Source organism: Salvia splendens, chromosome 4 (assembly GCF_004379255.2).
Source record: "Salvia splendens isolate huo1 chromosome 4, SspV2, whole genome shotgun sequence".
NCBI classification, from domain to species: domain Eukaryota; kingdom Viridiplantae; phylum Streptophyta; class Magnoliopsida; order Lamiales; family Lamiaceae; genus Salvia; species Salvia splendens.
In genome coordinates, this window is record NC_056035.1 from 2,139,966 (window position 1) to 2,156,966 (window position 17,001).

At 37.5% G+C, this 17,001-nt stretch overlaps 2 protein-coding genes, 1 non-coding gene and 1 pseudogene across 4 annotated transcripts; all 4 read right to left on the reverse strand.

Moving 5' to 3' along the window:
- Nucleotides 1-398: 398 nt before the first annotated feature.
- On the reverse strand, nt 399-470 carry TRNAD-GUC. Its single transcript has one exon. It is a non-coding gene; the product is annotated as a tRNA-Asp (tRNA).
- Nucleotides 471-890: 420 nt separating this feature from the next.
- LOC121797848 (pentatricopeptide repeat-containing protein At3g16010-like) lies at nt 891-2,873 on the reverse strand. Its single transcript, XM_042196603.1, has 3 exons — nt 1,640-2,873; nt 1,229-1,341; nt 891-1,109 (listed from the first exon to the last, which is right to left on the reverse strand). Exon 1 carries the CDS (start codon nt 2,485-2,487, stop codon nt 1,651-1,653), a length of 837 nt encoding a protein of 278 aa, XP_042052537.1. The 5' UTR covers nt 2,488-2,873; the 3' UTR covers nt 891-1,109; nt 1,229-1,341; nt 1,640-1,650.
- A 95-nt stretch (nt 2,874-2,968) lies between these two features.
- On the reverse strand, nt 2,969-8,003 carry LOC121797847 (heat shock 70 kDa protein 15-like). Of its 2 annotated transcripts, none has more exons than XM_042196601.1 (10): nt 7,852-8,003; nt 5,984-7,193; nt 5,373-5,600; nt 5,191-5,286; nt 4,778-4,975; nt 4,193-4,387; nt 3,970-4,116; nt 3,729-3,878; nt 3,517-3,647; nt 2,969-3,428 (listed from the first exon to the last, which is right to left on the reverse strand). In XM_042196601.1, exons 2-10 carry the CDS (start codon nt 7,151-7,153, stop codon nt 3,227-3,229), a joined length of 2,517 nt encoding a protein of 838 aa, XP_042052535.1. In that variant the 5' UTR covers nt 7,154-7,193; nt 7,852-8,003; the 3' UTR covers nt 2,969-3,226. The 2 variants fall into 2 exon arrangements, with proteins under 2 accessions (XP_042052535.1, XP_042052536.1); XM_042196602.1 differs by having other exon boundaries at nt 5,984-7,097; nt 7,852-7,990.
- Nucleotides 8,004-9,567: 1,564 nt separating this feature from the next.
- On the reverse strand, nt 9,568-15,084 carry LOC121798630 (annotated as a pseudogene).
- Between the last annotated feature and the right edge of the window lie 1,917 nt (nt 15,085-17,001).

Sequence of the window (17,001 nt, forward strand, 5' to 3'; positions counted from 1 at the left end):
TTGTTATCATTTTTATCATTTCTGGTTTATGTAGTCTTATTTTGATTATTGATAAATAAATAATACTAGTAGTTAAGGAAATTTTGTTTACCCTATTGGGAGAATTTGTTATGTTCAGCTCCACCAACACAACAATAAATGGATGCATATATTTTTCTTTACCCTATTGGGAGAATTTCTTCCGCTAGAAAAAAATCCACTTTATGAACGATGATTGATGCATACATGTTTATGAATATTAAAAATTGAAATATAAGAGAATAATTACAAATAGAAACAAAAAAATAATAATAGTATGATGATGCATACGTAAATGTTAATGGATATTTGTGATAATGCATTGGAAGTTTAAAATATAGGAATAAGAATTTCAAAAAAAGCAGAACATTGAAAAATAACGCCATTGCCGGGGATCGAACCCGGGTCACCCGCGTGACAGGCGGGAATACTTACCACTATACTACAACGACTTTGTTGAAAGTGTATGAATTCTAATTTATTTACCTATATAATATTATAACTTAATGCTCATGATATACTACTACAAATTCTTTTCGCATATTATAAACACAATTTTCTTTAGTTAAATCAAATGTTCATCTTTTGGGGCTCATTTGTTTGCTCTTTGTGTCTATTTTGTACAAAAAGCCCTTCTTGCTCTCACGACTCGGCACGATCAGTACCTAGTTCGAAAGGCCCGTCTTATTCTCACGACCCAACATGATCAATATTCACTACCTAGTCCCTTTCTTCCCAACAAATTATATAGAAATAGTGATTTCTCTTTTTTGAAAACGGAAATGAGTTCTGCTATTTATTATAATCACATTCAATTGAACATAAAATGGTCAAGCAACTTCAAAAAGAATGGATGTCATATATATAAGCAGTGTATGAAAAGGTGAAAAATGCAGATGTAATTAATTATAATTGCTCCTAACTAAAGCAAGTATGATTTATCTTGCTGTTAAGAAACAATGTGCAGATGCTATGAGCTGTAAATAAGAGCTTCTCCCGCATTGTTTTCTTGGTAAAATCACATTTCCATCTCTGGTATTTATCCAGCCTCTTTCATATACTGCTTCATCGCTAAGTTAGAGCATCTAGTACTGCAAAAAAATAAAATGAACAGGAAAGGACATTCAGCTTAAGTCATCTCTAGACAAAAATGTCCTTGAATCGAGCTGCTGAGTAAAATAGACACGCATCAAAACACACGCATGCCTACCTCAACGATCTGTATAACGATATACAGGCGCGATAACAATTTTCAAGTTCTTCCTCTTCAGTTGAAATGGCATGCCATTATCTCATATGTATGTGTCCTCATTTTTGCCCATCCTAAACCAAGAATCAGTAAATATAAACCTTGTTAAGTTTAGTATCAGTGTTCAGTTTTATAGCATCCAAAAACACCCAAAGAAGGTTCAGATTTCAACCTATTTCAACAATTCAGATATGAATTATATGATTAATGTTACATTAATGGTTGTTTATGCTTTTTTCCCAAACCCAAGTGTTTTCCTCCTCCTATTCAATTTCCAGCTAAGCATCAACTATAAACATGTTTGGATTCATTCCTGAGCTCAAATTCCATGTTTTTCTAACTGAAACACAGAAGAAGAAACAGCTTTTATACCAAAATGTTGTTTAGCAAGCTGCAGGCTTAATATCTTCATCAACTTTACCAACAGCCTCAAGTATTGATGAGTAAGTTATGACATCATATTCCAAACCATTCAGGCGCATCTCTTTCATTAGCCTTGCAGCCTCTTCGAACAAGCCGGCACGACTAAGGCAACCTAGAAGCGTATTATAGGAGACAGCATCAGGCTTCATCTCAGAATTTTTCATTGTTGTGAACATCTCCATTGCCCTTTCAGGCCCACCTGTTCTGGCCAAGCCATTCAGAATGATGTTGTGTGAGTTAAGATCAGGAGAACAACCATCTTCTCCCATTCTTGGAAACAATGACTGAGCCTCGTCTGTCATACCAGCCCTCACCATTGCTGACATGAGAGCGTTATAGGCATACACATCCGGAGTGCAACTGTGTCTCTTCATCTCATGGAAAAGATCGACAGCCTCAGACAAACGTCCGCATTTTCCAAAATGTTTTATCATCACAGCATACACACGAGCACTTGAGGATCCACAGTTTTCTTTTAGTTCTTGGAATAACTCGTGAGCAGCATCATATCGTTTTAACCATCCAAGACTGTTGATTAAGCTGCAATAAGCAGCTGGACATGGAGGAAAACCCTTTTCATCCATCTCTTCGAACATTAATAATGCTTTTTCTAAGCTATTTTTCTTGCAGAACCCATCTATGAGAATTGAGTAAGTATATGCACTAGGACTTACGCCACTGGCTTTCATTTTCTCATACCACGAGACGACCTCAGATACCGGGGCTTTTGATTCAAACAGAGCTTTAATGACAGTGTTGTAAGTCACCACATTCGGCATGCAGTTCAATGATTCCATTCCTTCGAAAAGCTTGATCGCATCAGGCAACCTTCCTGCCCTTCCCAAGAAGTTTGTAACATTGTTTATTAGCAGTTAGCACGGCATCTGGCTGGCAACCATCATTCAACATGTTTAAAAATATCGAATAAGCTTCTTCAACCCTCCCAGCTGCACCTAGCCCTCTTATCATTTCTGTATATGTATACACAGTTGGGGTACAACCAACACTCTTCATCTCTCGAACTAATCCTAATGCCTATTCAGCCTTACCTTGTTTGAAGAGAACACTTAACATTGTAGTATAGATTTTCGCCGTGGGAGACAAACCATTGTCTTTCATCAGCCTTTTCAGCACCAGGACCCCACTTAAATATTTTCAAGATCCTAATAAACCTCTCGTCAAGCCAAACAACACTCTAGTTGATAAAAAAATTCCCTCCAATCAATAAAATGGGATTATGAGTAACAAATGCCAATAAGTCGGGATAACAGTCGATCATAGCCACAAGAGTAATGAGAGTAGCCATTACTGATATTCTTTAAAAAAAAATATACGCCATCACAGAGAGAGCTCTATGGACGAAAATACGGCAAAAATTCGATCATAAAATAAAAATGAGAAGCAACTCCGAGACTCAGCACAGTCCTATAATATAATCCCTCACCAACTGAAACACATCAAACATTTTCCCTTGCAGCAAATCCCAAAATCCGCCGATACAAAACACTGTTAAAATAAAGAATGTCTGCAGCATATTTAAGACGAGCTCGGTCCACTCTCGGGTTTATCTGTTTCCATTGGCTCCGCAGCAGGCTGAGGGTCTTCGCTTGCGGTACCAGCTTGGCCATTCTCTGTTGCTTGAGGAGATTCACCTCCAGAAGGCGCTGCTGGGGAAGCTGGCTCGGGAGTGGATGGTTTCGCCGCTGGCTTTGGCTTCATCATGATCGGCCTACACGACCTGTCAAAGAATATCGTTTTTCTTGAGAAACTATAACGACAACCAATCTCAGAACGAATCAAAGATGTTCTATCCATCAAAGATAAACCTGTCAAGAGATTCAGCCTTCTTCCTAACGTCAGCAGACAAGAGAACGGGAGACGTGTACTTTGGGAGTGTATCCTGGTGCTGCTGCTTCTCTCTAAGCCAAGCTTCAGCTTCAACACAATCACTCAAAACCTGAAGAGTTGAAACAAGACGGACTCAAGTGGTGTTCAAAGTACTGTTTCCGAATAAGCAACGTGAAGTAGGGAAACACACCTTTTGTTTCTCGGCTAGGTCAATGTGATCAAACTTGGAATCGTTCGACATTGCTGCTTCCCTGTAACTGTTGATGCAATAAATAAGCTGGTTGATCACAGTTCCTCTCTCGGAATGCTCCTTGAAGCGCTCCTCGATGGGATCACCTTGCTAAAGGAGGGGACAGCCGAAAATTGTCATTGTCAACTTTTAGACAAGGGAGAAAAGAGGAGGAAAGAAGAGATGATAACACGAAATCCACCTTCTTGAGCTCATCCAGCTTAGCAATATAAACTCCTTTTGTTTCATCCTCGCCATCCTCATACAACCAATCTTCCACCTCCTGGAGTCTAGAAATAAGCTGCTCTCTATCTGATTCTGTCACGAACTCGTGATATTTGTCATGAAGCTGCAATCAGAAAGAATGGTTAGTATCAAGAGGTTGTGGTTGTCAGCAAAAGGCCAGTATATTCATTCATGCACACCTTGTTCCGCATGTCATAAACGTAAGCTTCTACAGCATTCTTTTTATCTTTAGTTTCTTCCATAACACGATCCTGCAATGCCATCTCAAACTCCTTCTCCACAGCTTTTTGCACATCAGAAGCAGCGAGACCTCCATATATAATTTCTGATACAGGGACATTAATTTTCTTAACCTTCTTCTTTGGTGCCTCAACCTGATGAAAATAGAACCAAGGGTAAACCTCGGGATAGGGTATCGCTTTAAAACCATCTGTGTATAAATATGGAAATAGATACCAACGTTAACCATTTACAAGGTGCCTAGCTAGTAGTTACTGTTAAAGATGAATGCAAATCAGAAATCAACGATTTTCCATGGATGTCTCAATGGAAACTGCCAGCCTATCGACATATCAACAATGAACTAATCAACTCCAAACAACCATACTTGGATATATATCTTTAAAGTTTGTTTACTGAGACATTGTTTCCAAAGTAATGTAAATTTCTAATTATTGAAAAAACTCAATATCGTTAACGGTTTGTCAAAAATATGCTCAATCATCAATTCATCATCACTAGGAAAATTGTCATCAGAAGCTAACCTTATCGGTTTCCATCTGAGATGTCTTATCTCCTGATTCAGAGCCACCATTTTCAGCTCCAGGACCATCGGTCTTAGCATCTTGCATATTGACATCAGTTTCAGTGCTGCTGGGATGAGCATCATCTGTTTCCATCTTGGTCCCCTCTTTAGCTGCCTCTTTCACAACTGGAACTTCCACCTCTTCCTCTTCTAAGAGCTGCAGCAAAGTATGCCAATTTAAACTTCAAGGGTAAAGAAAGAAATTTTGGCTTCCCACAGGAACTAGAATAGCAGGGATAACCTTAACAAAAAATAAATGCATGGAAAAGAAAGCACAATAGTCTGGTTTACAGAACAAAATCTACAAAATTTATAAGCCTGTGATATCAATAGATACGGAAGGAACTAGTGAGCTTCACATTGAAATCTTACCACTGCAGACTCAACCGAGACAATGCCATGAAGATTCAGACGCACTTTGACCTTCAACTTTGCCCTTTCACCTTTTGTGGACTGGAGAGGTCCAATCTGCAGAGCCCATTAAGAGGATAAGCAACATATTAAGTGAGGGAAATACATCTAATAATGAATTGAAAGAAAGAAAAACAAGCTACCGTGTAAGTACTAATCTTTGGAGGTGTCTGTAATTCACTAGCATCGGCATATTGTACATCTACAGTAAAGGTCCCAGATCTGTAGAAAGTCAACGCCTTAATACTTGGTATGGGATTACCCTTGGGGAATACAATAGTGCTCTGCTGATTATCAGCAGCTCCATTTTGTGTATCAGATGCTGATCCTTTCCATGACAAAGCAATGGAAAATGGAAAACTCTCATTAACCTAAACAAGGGAAGAGAATACATAAGTTAGTCCATTTAGAATGTGATAATTCTCCAAAGATCACCCACTCTACAATGCTAATATGCACTCTTAACTTTTGAAATGCATATAATAAATGTGTGGACACTACACAACCATATTACAAATTGTTGCCAAGTACAATGATGACCATGTGAAAGATGATAAAGAAGATATTATGAAATAAAGTTGCAGGATCACCCAATGCATAATTGCATATACATCAATGTTGCATAAAAAACTATATCTAATATCATCATCAGATAAAATAAAGCTCTGAAAACTAATCAAGGGCAGCCAAACTACAAAGATAGCATCTCAATATCTCATTATAGTAATAAACAGATTGCTAGAGATATATTTACCTGAAAATCTCGAACTTTGAACGTGGGGCTGAGAATAGCACATTGTAGAGCACTGCCTTTCGCCACACATTCACTAGCATTCATTGTTCGTCTAGGCTCCTTCCCAAAAAACTCCGTCAATATTTTAATTATCGCAGGAACTCGAGAGCCTGAACCAACAACTTCAACAGAATGTATATCCTGAGTAGTCAGTCCAGCATCAGCAAGAGCCTTCTCCAAAGGCTTTCTCACACGTTCCAAAATTGGAATACTAATCTGCTCAAACTCATCTCTCTTAATAAAACCTCTGACATCCTTCTCGTCCATCAAGCACTCGATGTTCAGAGGTGCCTCAGGATTTGCGCTAAGCATCTTTTTCAACTTCTCACAAGCAGCACGCAATCTCAAGCAAGCCCTTGCATTTTGATAAACATCAATCTTGTACTCATCCTTGAATTTCACAGCAAAATGTTGAAAAAGAACCTCATCAAAATCCCTTCCACCCAAACACTGATCATAAGAATGAGCCAATATCTTCAGTTGACCTTTCTTGAAGGCAGCAATGCATACTTGCATACTGGCATGACCAACATCGACAAATGCAACATTCATTGGTTCATTTTCAGGTAAATCAGTCTTGTAAATACCATAAGCTAATGCGGTAGCTGTTGTCTCATGAATGAGATGAAGAGGGTGCAAACCAGCAATAGTCGCAGCATCTATAACAGCTCTTCTCTGCAGATCGGTGAAGTAAACAGGTATCCCGATGCAGCAGTCCACAACGGCAGAATTTAAGTTCTTTTCTGCAATGATCTTTAAATCAGAAAGAACCATTCCTAAAAGCTGAGTAGGTGTGAAGGTCCTATTTTCTCCCAAATACTGAGCATGAATCAAGGGATATCCATCAGGCCCTTCAGTGACTGAAAATGGCAATGATTTGATATCCTTCTGCAACTCAGCATCTGAAAATTTACGTCCAATAAAACGTTTTATCTGTGATATCGTATTTTTTGGATTCATCATACTTGATGCAGCCCCTGCAGTTCCAAGGAATCGCTGCTTCTCGCCAAAACATACGATAGCAGGAGTTTCACGCTTGGACTCATCGTTGAGCACAACATCGATCCCTCTTTGCCTTGCAACAGCAACAACACCACTTTCATTGCCAACATCAAAACCTACCACACTCATGTTTGCAGCTAAGACCCTTTGTAATGTGACAGGTATTTACCTGTATCATTAGCATTTTAAGATTTCAAGTTACCAACATTAATTCAACAATATGTATGCACCAACACCATGATTCCATCAGCCCTTTTCATTCATTAATTGAAAATTCGCAAAAATCCAATACCCAACGAATAACAACCAAAAATAACTACTACTGCAATAAATATGTAATCTAAAAAATTCCAATAATCCAAGTATAAAAGAATTGAAATAATCCGATCCACCAACAGTAAACATTAGAATGACAAACAAGCTGAATTTATAGTACTACTCATACTAGTTAGCACACATACTAATCAAACAAAAAAATACAACAAATAGAAAGCGAATTATAAGCCCACTTGCATCCAACTCAGTGTCAATGAGAAAACGAAGACATTCTCAAGCTCCAGTGCCTCAAAAACAATGATTCGCTACAAATAGAGCTAAAACAACACCGCAGCAAACGAATTTGACCTAGGAAAGACTCGAGCTGCGTCAAATCTAGTGAAGTGAATCCATATATACACATTTCCACTACCCGATTCCATTCATATAAAAGTCCACACAACACTACATATGCGTCAACGAAAAGCAATAAGAAAACCGATGCAACAATTAGATCTGAAAATTAAGGTGCGTTGCAGCATCAGCAATCGTGATTCCATAAGAAAAAGTACCTGAGAGCAGATCGACCGCGCCGCGGAGAGGAATTTGTGGGATTCTCTCTTTCTACGCTAGTGTGAGAGAGAGAATAAAAATGGAAAATAAATATCTAACAAAACATAGAATTGAGGGTTTGCGTCGTTGTGTGAAGATTTGAGATTTCCAAATAAATAATTATTCACAGTTAAAAGAAAAAACAAAAAAGGCCAGTGCAGCGAGATTCGTCTACAAGGTACTTTGCCGCTTCTAGAAACATCCATTTTTTTATTCTTGTAGAAAAGCGTATAATTAAAAAAATTGGCCGTTGTTGGGCTATATTTTTGGGCTTTTTTGAACAAATTTGGTTTTGGGTCACTCAGGTAAAACGTGCTTCATGTTTTTTTCTATAAAAAAATAGTACTACTACACTATTTAACTTAAATTCTAGTACTGTAAGTAAATTATTTGACTATGATTTATGTTATAAATGGAAGGGAAATCTTATTCTTATTATTAAGTTACAAATCGATTATTTGATTGGATATGTTGTGATTGTAAATTGTTTGAACTTTTAAAAATTATCTTGAGTTCGGTATTACTACTACCATTCAAATGGTATCTTTAGCCGTATATTAACAAACACATCTTGCAATTTTAAGGCGTCGCACGGAACAATTCATCCTTTATGATTTTCTTTTTTAGACACGCTTGTATAAAAGGTCAAATAGCATTTTCTACATTAATTAACATAAAAGATAACTAAGTGAAAATCTATCTTTACTCAAAAAAAACATGCAACCTAACTTTTATTAAAACTTGTGACACTGACGATGTTGCAGATGCCACGTGCTATCTTTATAATATTCATATCAAGCATTATAATGGTATCTTTAGCTGTATATAAACAAGCACATCTGGTCATTTTAGGGTGTCACACAAAACAATCCATGTTTTGTGATTTTTCTTTTTTGGACACACTTGTATAAAAAGGTTAAACATGGTCTATCTTTTTCTACATTAATTAACATAAAAGATAACAAAGTAAAATTTCTATATCCATTCAAAAAAAACATGCTACCTAACTTTAATTAAAACTCGTGTCATTGAAGATATTGTAGAAAAACGTGCTGTTTTCACAATATCCATATCAATCAATCAAATGATATCTCAAACCATATACTCCACTAACATTTTAGTCCGTCACACAAATTAATGTATAGTTTGTAATTTTTTTTATACACTTTACTTTACTCTCATTTTGCACACCTATTTAAAAAAAGTCAAACATGGTCCACATCTTCTATATTAACTACTAGTGTAATAAGTTCTATTAAAATACAATAAAGCCAAGCCCAAGCTCTTTCACTACTAACAAAACACACTACATAGCATTTACTATTAAAACTCGTAACATTGAAGATATTGCAAATAATTTTTATAATATACATATCGGCCAGTAAATGACATCTCTTTAGTATACAAAGTAATGCACACCTTCACATTTTAGAGTGTCACACAAAGCAACGAATGCTTCACATTTTTAACACACTTCCTTTATAGTCTACCCTCATTTTGTTAGTAACTAATTTACCATCCAATCAATAAGTCGGGATTCTGAATCAATCACCACAGGGACGAGCATTAATGATATTCTTCAAAAATATATACGTGATCACAGATAAAACTCTTCAGAAAACTACAGCTGAAATTAGATACATAAAATAAAAACAAGAGGCAACTCCAAGATATTGTAAAATAAAAACAAATATTAGATACACTTAGTAATATAATTCCTCACCAACTGATTATATATACGAAAAACTGCTGAAACAAAGTATGTTTGCTGCATATTTAAGATTGGTTCGCTCTCGGGTTTATCTGTTTCCATTGGCCCTGTGGCAGGTTGAGCTTCTTCGATTCCGGTGCCAGCTGCCATTCTCTGTTCCTTGAGGATTTTCACCTCCGGAAGGCGGATGATGGCTCGGGAGCGGATGGTTTTGCTGGCTTTGGCTTCGTCATTATCGGCCTACAGAACCTGTCGAAGCATATCGTTTTTCTTGAGAAACTATAACGACCACCATCTCACAACGAATCAAATTTAATGTGTCTGTCAAAGATAAACCTGTCGAGAGATTCAGCCTTCTTCCTAACGTCAGCTGACAAGAGAACGGGAGGCGTGTACTTGGGAAGTGTATCCTGGCGCTGTTGCTTCTCTCTAAGCCAAGCTTCAGCTTCAACACATTCACTCAAAACCTGAAGAGTTAAAGGAAGACGGACTCAAGTGGTGTTCAAAGAACTGTTTCCGAATAAGCAACGTTGAGTAGGGAAACACACCTTTTGTTTCTCGGCCAGGTCAATGTGATCAAACTTGGAATCGTTCGACATTGCTGCTTCCCTGTAACTATTGATGCAATAAATAAGCTGGTTGATCACAGATCCTCTCTCGGAATTCTCCTTGAAGCGCTCCTCAATGAGATCACCTTGCTAAAGGAGGGGACAGCCGAAAATTGACATTGTCATCGTTGTAGATAGTAGGAGAAAACAAGTGTGTGTGTGGGGGGGGGGGGGGTGAGAATAGATGAACACACGAAATCCACCTTGTTGAGCTCATTCAGCTTAGCAATATATGCCATGTCAAACTCCTTGACAGCTTTCTGCACATCAGAGGCAGCGAGACCTCCATGTATAATTTCTGCACGATCGGCTACCTTACGTCGCTTGCACTCCTCATTCGGCATACACTTGAAGACAGAATCAATATGCTTGGCCATTTTTAGTGCAGCTGTATAGGTGGTGATGGTGGTTGGATCACGAATCTGCATACGGATCTGGGGATTCAATCCCCCTAGAAAATATCCAAGATATTGCTTCTCAGCGAGTTCCGGAAGTTGAGCGAGGCGTCCTTCGAATTTGGCAATATAGTCGTCGAGAGACCCTTCTTGGGATGTGGTACGCAGCGACTCGTACCCGTCTAAAGTCGGTTCGGACCCAAAACGAATGAGAAGCTCGGTGGTAAACTGATCCCACGTGAGGTCAGGGCTGCGGCGTAGGAGTAACTGGATCCAAGACATCGCGGGGCCGGAGAGTGCGGTCAAGGCAAGCTCGGCCCGTTTCTCCATTGGCATCTTGTGGACTAGAAAATAGTGATCCGCACTAGCAAGCCATGCAAGCGCGTTGCTACCATCAAACTTAGGAAGGTCTACCGTTTGCTGATATGGCAGAGTTGTGGATTCCTCAGCTGCTGTACAGGATGTTGACTCTTTGAGACCTATGCGGCTGCCCAAGGCAGCGATTTGTTTATTAATTAGGTCGAACTTTGCCTCGATCGCTGAAGTGCGAGCAGCCTGATCCTCCATCGCCATCGCTAATCCTTCAAGCCTAGCTTCCATGTTCTGCGTTCACCGCACCAAAAAGAAGGAATATCACACGGACAAAATATAAAGAACTGATCAGCAACCAATAAAATCAAAACCAAAGATTGCATAATAACTCAGCTCCTACTCAAGCTCTACCAAATAAACCTATTTCTAAGACTACACCAATAACAAGACTCTTTAAACAAATCAACAACTAATAAAATCATAACAGAAGATAACTACTCCTAATCTGCACCAAAATCAGCAAGGACATCATCACAACATAAATTGTCATTTAAAGCTAACCTTATCCACTTCCATCTGAGATTCCTTATCTCCTGATTCCAGGACACCATTTTCAGCTCCATGGCCATCCTTCTTAGCGTCTTGCATATTGACATCAGTTTCAGAACTGCTGGGATGAACATCATCTGTTTTCATCTGGGTCCCCTCTTTAGCTGGCTCTTTCACAACTGGAACTTTCACATTTACCCCGTCTTTGATCTGCAGCCAGGTATGCCAATTAAAATTTCAAGGGTAAAGTCGTCTTCCCCACACGGACTAAATAGCAGGGATAACCTTAAGATTAATCATCAAAGTAGACCAATGAAACTGCACATATCCCAAATAAACTTACTTAAATTTGCTTCAGTTCCTACTATAATATTTATCAATTCTAATTATAACCATAAACACATCCAACTCAATAGATAAAGAAGGATTAGTGAGTGTCACACTGAAAGCTTACGACTGCCGACTCGATCGAGACAATTCCATGGACATTCAGACGCATTGTGAGCTTCAACTTTGCCCTTTTATCATTTGTGGACTGGAAAGGTCCGATCTGCAGAGCCCAGTACGAGAAAAGGTCATGTATAAAGTAAGGGAAGCACATGTAATAGTGACTGGAAAGAATGCACAACAAGCTACCATGTAAGTACTAATATTCGGAGGTTCACTGTCGTCAATATAGTGTACATCTAGAGTGAAGGTGCCAGATCTGTAGAAAGTCAATGCCTTAACACTTGGCATGGGGTTACCGGGGGGGAAAACGACAGTGCTCTGCCGCCTATCAGCTGCTCCAGTTTGTGTATCATCAGACATTTTCCATGACAAAACAATGGAAAATGGAAAACTCTCAAAAACCTACACGAGGGAAGAGCATACATAAGTCAGTGCAATTATCATGTATTAATAATTATCCAAAGATCACCCACTCTACAAAACTAGTATGAAATAAGCTGTTTATAGTGCATAAGATAAATGCGTAGACACTACAAAACTATAGTATTAAAAAATTGTTTTAACAAGTTGGTGATAACAAGTACAATGACAGCCACACAAAACAAGACTAAGGAAATATTTTTGAGAAATCAACAAAACCAAAGTAGATGAAATAAAGTTGTGGATCACCCAATGGCATAAACATCAACGTTGCATTACAATAAAAAATTATATATCTATTAATACTTGCAGATATAATAAAGCACTCAAAACTGAAAACTGTGGTCATACTACCATCTCGCTATAGTAGTGAACAGCTTCCTGGAGTAACACTTACCTGGAAATCTTGAACTTGAAATGTTGGGCTGAGAATAGCACATTGCAGAGCACTGCCTTCCGCCACACATTGACTAGCATTCATTGTTTGTCTAGGCTCCTTTCCAAAAAACTCGGTCAATATTTTGATTATCGCTGGAACTCGAGAGCCTGAACCAACAACTTCAATAGAATGTATATCCTGGGTAGTCAGTCCAGCACCAGCAAGAGCCTTCACCAATGGCTTTCTCACACGTTCCAAAATTGGAATACTAATTTGCTCAAATTCATCCCTCCTAATAAAACCTATAACATCCTTACCGTCCATTAAACACTCGATGTTCAAGGATGCCTCAGCATTTTCACTAAGGACCTTCTTCAACTTCTCACAAGCAGCCGGCAATCTCAAGCAAGCCCTTGCATTTTGATAAACATCAATCTTGTACTCATCCTTGAATGTCGCAGCAAAATGTTGAAAAAGAACCTCATCAAAATCCCTTCCACCCAAACACTGATCATAAGAATGAGCCAATATCTTCAGTTGACCTTTCTTGAAGGCAGCAATGCATACTTGCATACTGGCATGACCAACATCGACAAATGCAACATTCATTGGTTCATTTTCAGGTAAATCAGTCTTGTAAATACCATAAGCTAATGCGGTAGCTGTTGTCTCATGAATGAGATGAAGAGGGTGCAAACCAGCAATAGTCGCAGCATCTATAACAGCTCTTCTCTGCAGATCGGTGAAGTAAACAGGTATCCCGATGCAGCAGTCCACAACGGCAGAATTTAAGTTCTTTTCAGCAATAATCTTCAAATCAGAAAGAACTATTCCTAAAAGTGTGAAGGTCCTATTTTCTCCCAAATACTGAGCATGAATCAAGGGATATCCATCAGGCCCTTCAGTGACTGAAAATGGCAATGATTTGATATCCTTCTGCAACTCTGCATCAGAAAATTTGAGTCCAATGAAACTTTTGATCTGTGATATTGTATATTTTGGATTCATCGTACTTGATGCAGCCCCTGCTGTTCCAAGGAATCGCTGCTTCTTGCCAAAGCATACCACAGCAGGAGTTTCGCGCTTGGGCTCATCATTGAGCACAGAATTGATACCCATTTGTCTTGCAACAGCAACAACACCACTTTCGGTCCCAACATCAAAACCTACCACACTCATGTTTACTATAGGTGCAGAAAAGTCTCTCTACAACGTCACACGTATTTACCTGGATCATTAAATTTTTGAAATTTCTACTGATCACCAAGAAAAACAATAATGGATATGTACCAAATTTAACTAGCATGATTCCATGAAAACCTCCCTTCATTAATTGAAGATTTGCAAAAAACTGATACCCAATGAGTAACAAAAGATAATACTTATACACATGTAGTCATTAATCTAATGTTGCAATAATCTAGATTAAAAATGCAAGAATCCGGTCCGCGAACAGTATACATTAGAAGAATAACAAACAAGCCGAGATGAGTTAAGGCGTACACAACAGAGATCAAGCCCTCTTAATTCCCTTACATTATTAATGGGTTCACAACAACTTTTCCCTTAAAACTTTTAACTCAACAAACTTCATTAAACTTTTTAGTTCAATAAACCTGTATATTCAAATTTAAAATTTCTTAAACTTCATTAAAAACTTAATTCCAATATGCTAACAAAAAGTGAGAAAATTCAAAAAAATAAATTAAACAAACATATCGGTAAAAATGAAAAGAAAAGGCAAAATAACAATGTTGGACGAATTGAATTTCGAACCAAGGTGAAAACTATACACTTTTTTTTAGAAGGTACAAATTTTGTTTCGAAAATGTTGGTCAAAATTTCGAACTAAACATGGAAGTCTACATGATGAACAACAATGATGGCAAGTTGCATTGCGCTCACATCGGCAGAGAAACGTGAAGGTGAGCATCGAACAGCCGCAGTTGCAGATGATCAACATCTCATGCACATATTGCCGTATCAGAAAACTAAATTCATATACTACTAGTAATCAGCACTCATACTTTGCAACGAACTCAATTTAAATGATAGCTAACGAAGACACAAACTAGGTCAAATTTGACGGAGTGAATCCACAATTCTACTAGCGGTTTGCAATTGCATCCATTAAAAGTCCACACAACACAGCATATGCGTCGATAAAACAAAAGGAAAATCGGTGCAACGATTATGTCTGAAAAATAACGTAAGAAAAAATACCTGAGCTGAGAGCAGTCGAGCGCGCCGCGGAACGTAATTTGTGGGATTTTTTACTCTTTCGACGATACTGTCAGTCTGTGACTCAGAATGAGAATAAAAATACACACTTCCTTCTTAAACACGAACGTCGTTAGGGCTTCTGCGTTGTGGGCTTCTGCGTTGTGGGCGTGATCGTGCCACACGCTTGTGTTCCACTTTATTTTGTTGGAAAAATATTGTCCAAAAAAAATATGACAGATTGGAATATTGATAGTCCAAATTATATTTGATAGTATTCCCACAAGTTATGCGCCATAACATTTATATTCAAAATTATTCGACCTTCATATTATCCCATATTTTTATTGCATAAAACTCGTGATAATTTATACGTATCCATATATACTATGATAGGGTTTATCTTCCCTATCAGTTGGTATAGCACATAGAGATGATTGACGTGAATTGAGAGAGATTGGGAGACAAATCGGTTTTGAGAAGGGAGAAATTGTAATTGAGAGAATGATAAATATTAATTTAATTCATTCTGCTTAATAATAATAAAAGACTTCACATATATTTATATAACATGTGTAGTATAAAATTATAAATTAGGAAAGTAAATCAAATTCTAACTATTAGGAAAAGTAAATTAAATCATAACAACTAAAGAATAAAATATAGTATAAAATAAGCTAACTAATTATACGAAGAGATTATTCTCTTTCGAAATAAAATAAAATACTGGGTTCCTATCCCCTATCCTACTGCTAGTAATATTCAAAAGGCATTTTGACTGTAAAACACAAGTCAATTGATAAAATATTTTTCTTTATTATATAGTTTCATTTAAACACGCGCAAACTAAACCAAGCCATCCTCCACTTATAAACTGCACTATCTAACTTTTACTAAGACCATCCACAATAGAAATAGCCCAGCAATAGCCCAACCATAGCCTAGCCACTGCCACATCATCAGCACTAAAAATCATCATGCCACATCATTAAAACAAGCAAATAGCCCAGCAATAGCCCAGCCATAGCCTAGCCACATACTATCCACATCACTATTAACAAATATATACAAAATGCAATAATTAACAATAACGCAATATACGAAATTTAATTTACGAGACATATACGGGAAAATTCACTAATATTAATAAAATTTAAAAATTACATAATTAAAAAAAATTACATTAATTAAATTTACAAATGAAAATTTAAAATAACATTACAACTTAAAGTTAAAAAATAAAAAAAAAGACATAATTAAAATCTTAAAAAAATAAAAATGACATAATTTAAAATACAATTTTATAGAAAATCCTTGAATGAGATTGTCCCACATCGAAAGTGGAACATAAAACATTCAAGGATATCTCTCTATAAAAGAGAAACATCCTTGAATGAGTTTGTCCCACATCGAAAGTGGAACATAAAACATTCAAGGATATCTCTCTATAAAAGAGAAACATCCTTGAATGAGTTTGTCCCACATCGAAAGTGGAACATAAAACATTCAAGGATATCTCTCTATAAAAGAGAAACATCCTTGAATGAGATTGTCCCACATCGAAAGTGGAACATAAAACATTCAAGGATATCTCTCTATAAAAGAGAAACATCCTTGAAAGAGTTTGTCCCACATCGAAAGTGGAACATAAAACATTCAAGGATGTCTCTATAAAATAGAGGCAACCAAGAATGAGTTTGTCCCACATCGAAAGTGGAACATAAAACATTCAAGGATGTCTCTATAAAAGAGAGACAACCATGAATGAGTTTCATAAATTCGCAAGCCCATTAAATATATATGGGCTATTACGAATTTCTAGTATAAATTTATTTATAAAAATTGATTTTTATATATAGAAAACAATTTTTATAAATAAATAATATTTTTTTATATTTGATTTTTTTTAAAAAATTCGAATTTCAAAAATTCGAATTTTAAAAAAAATCGCGCTGGGCGATCCGGGCGCTGCAATAGCGCCGAGCGGATCGCCCAGCGCACCGCCCAGCGCCACGCGACCGCCCAGCGCTGCGCGGTTTCTCTCTCCAATCGCCCGCTGGGCGGCT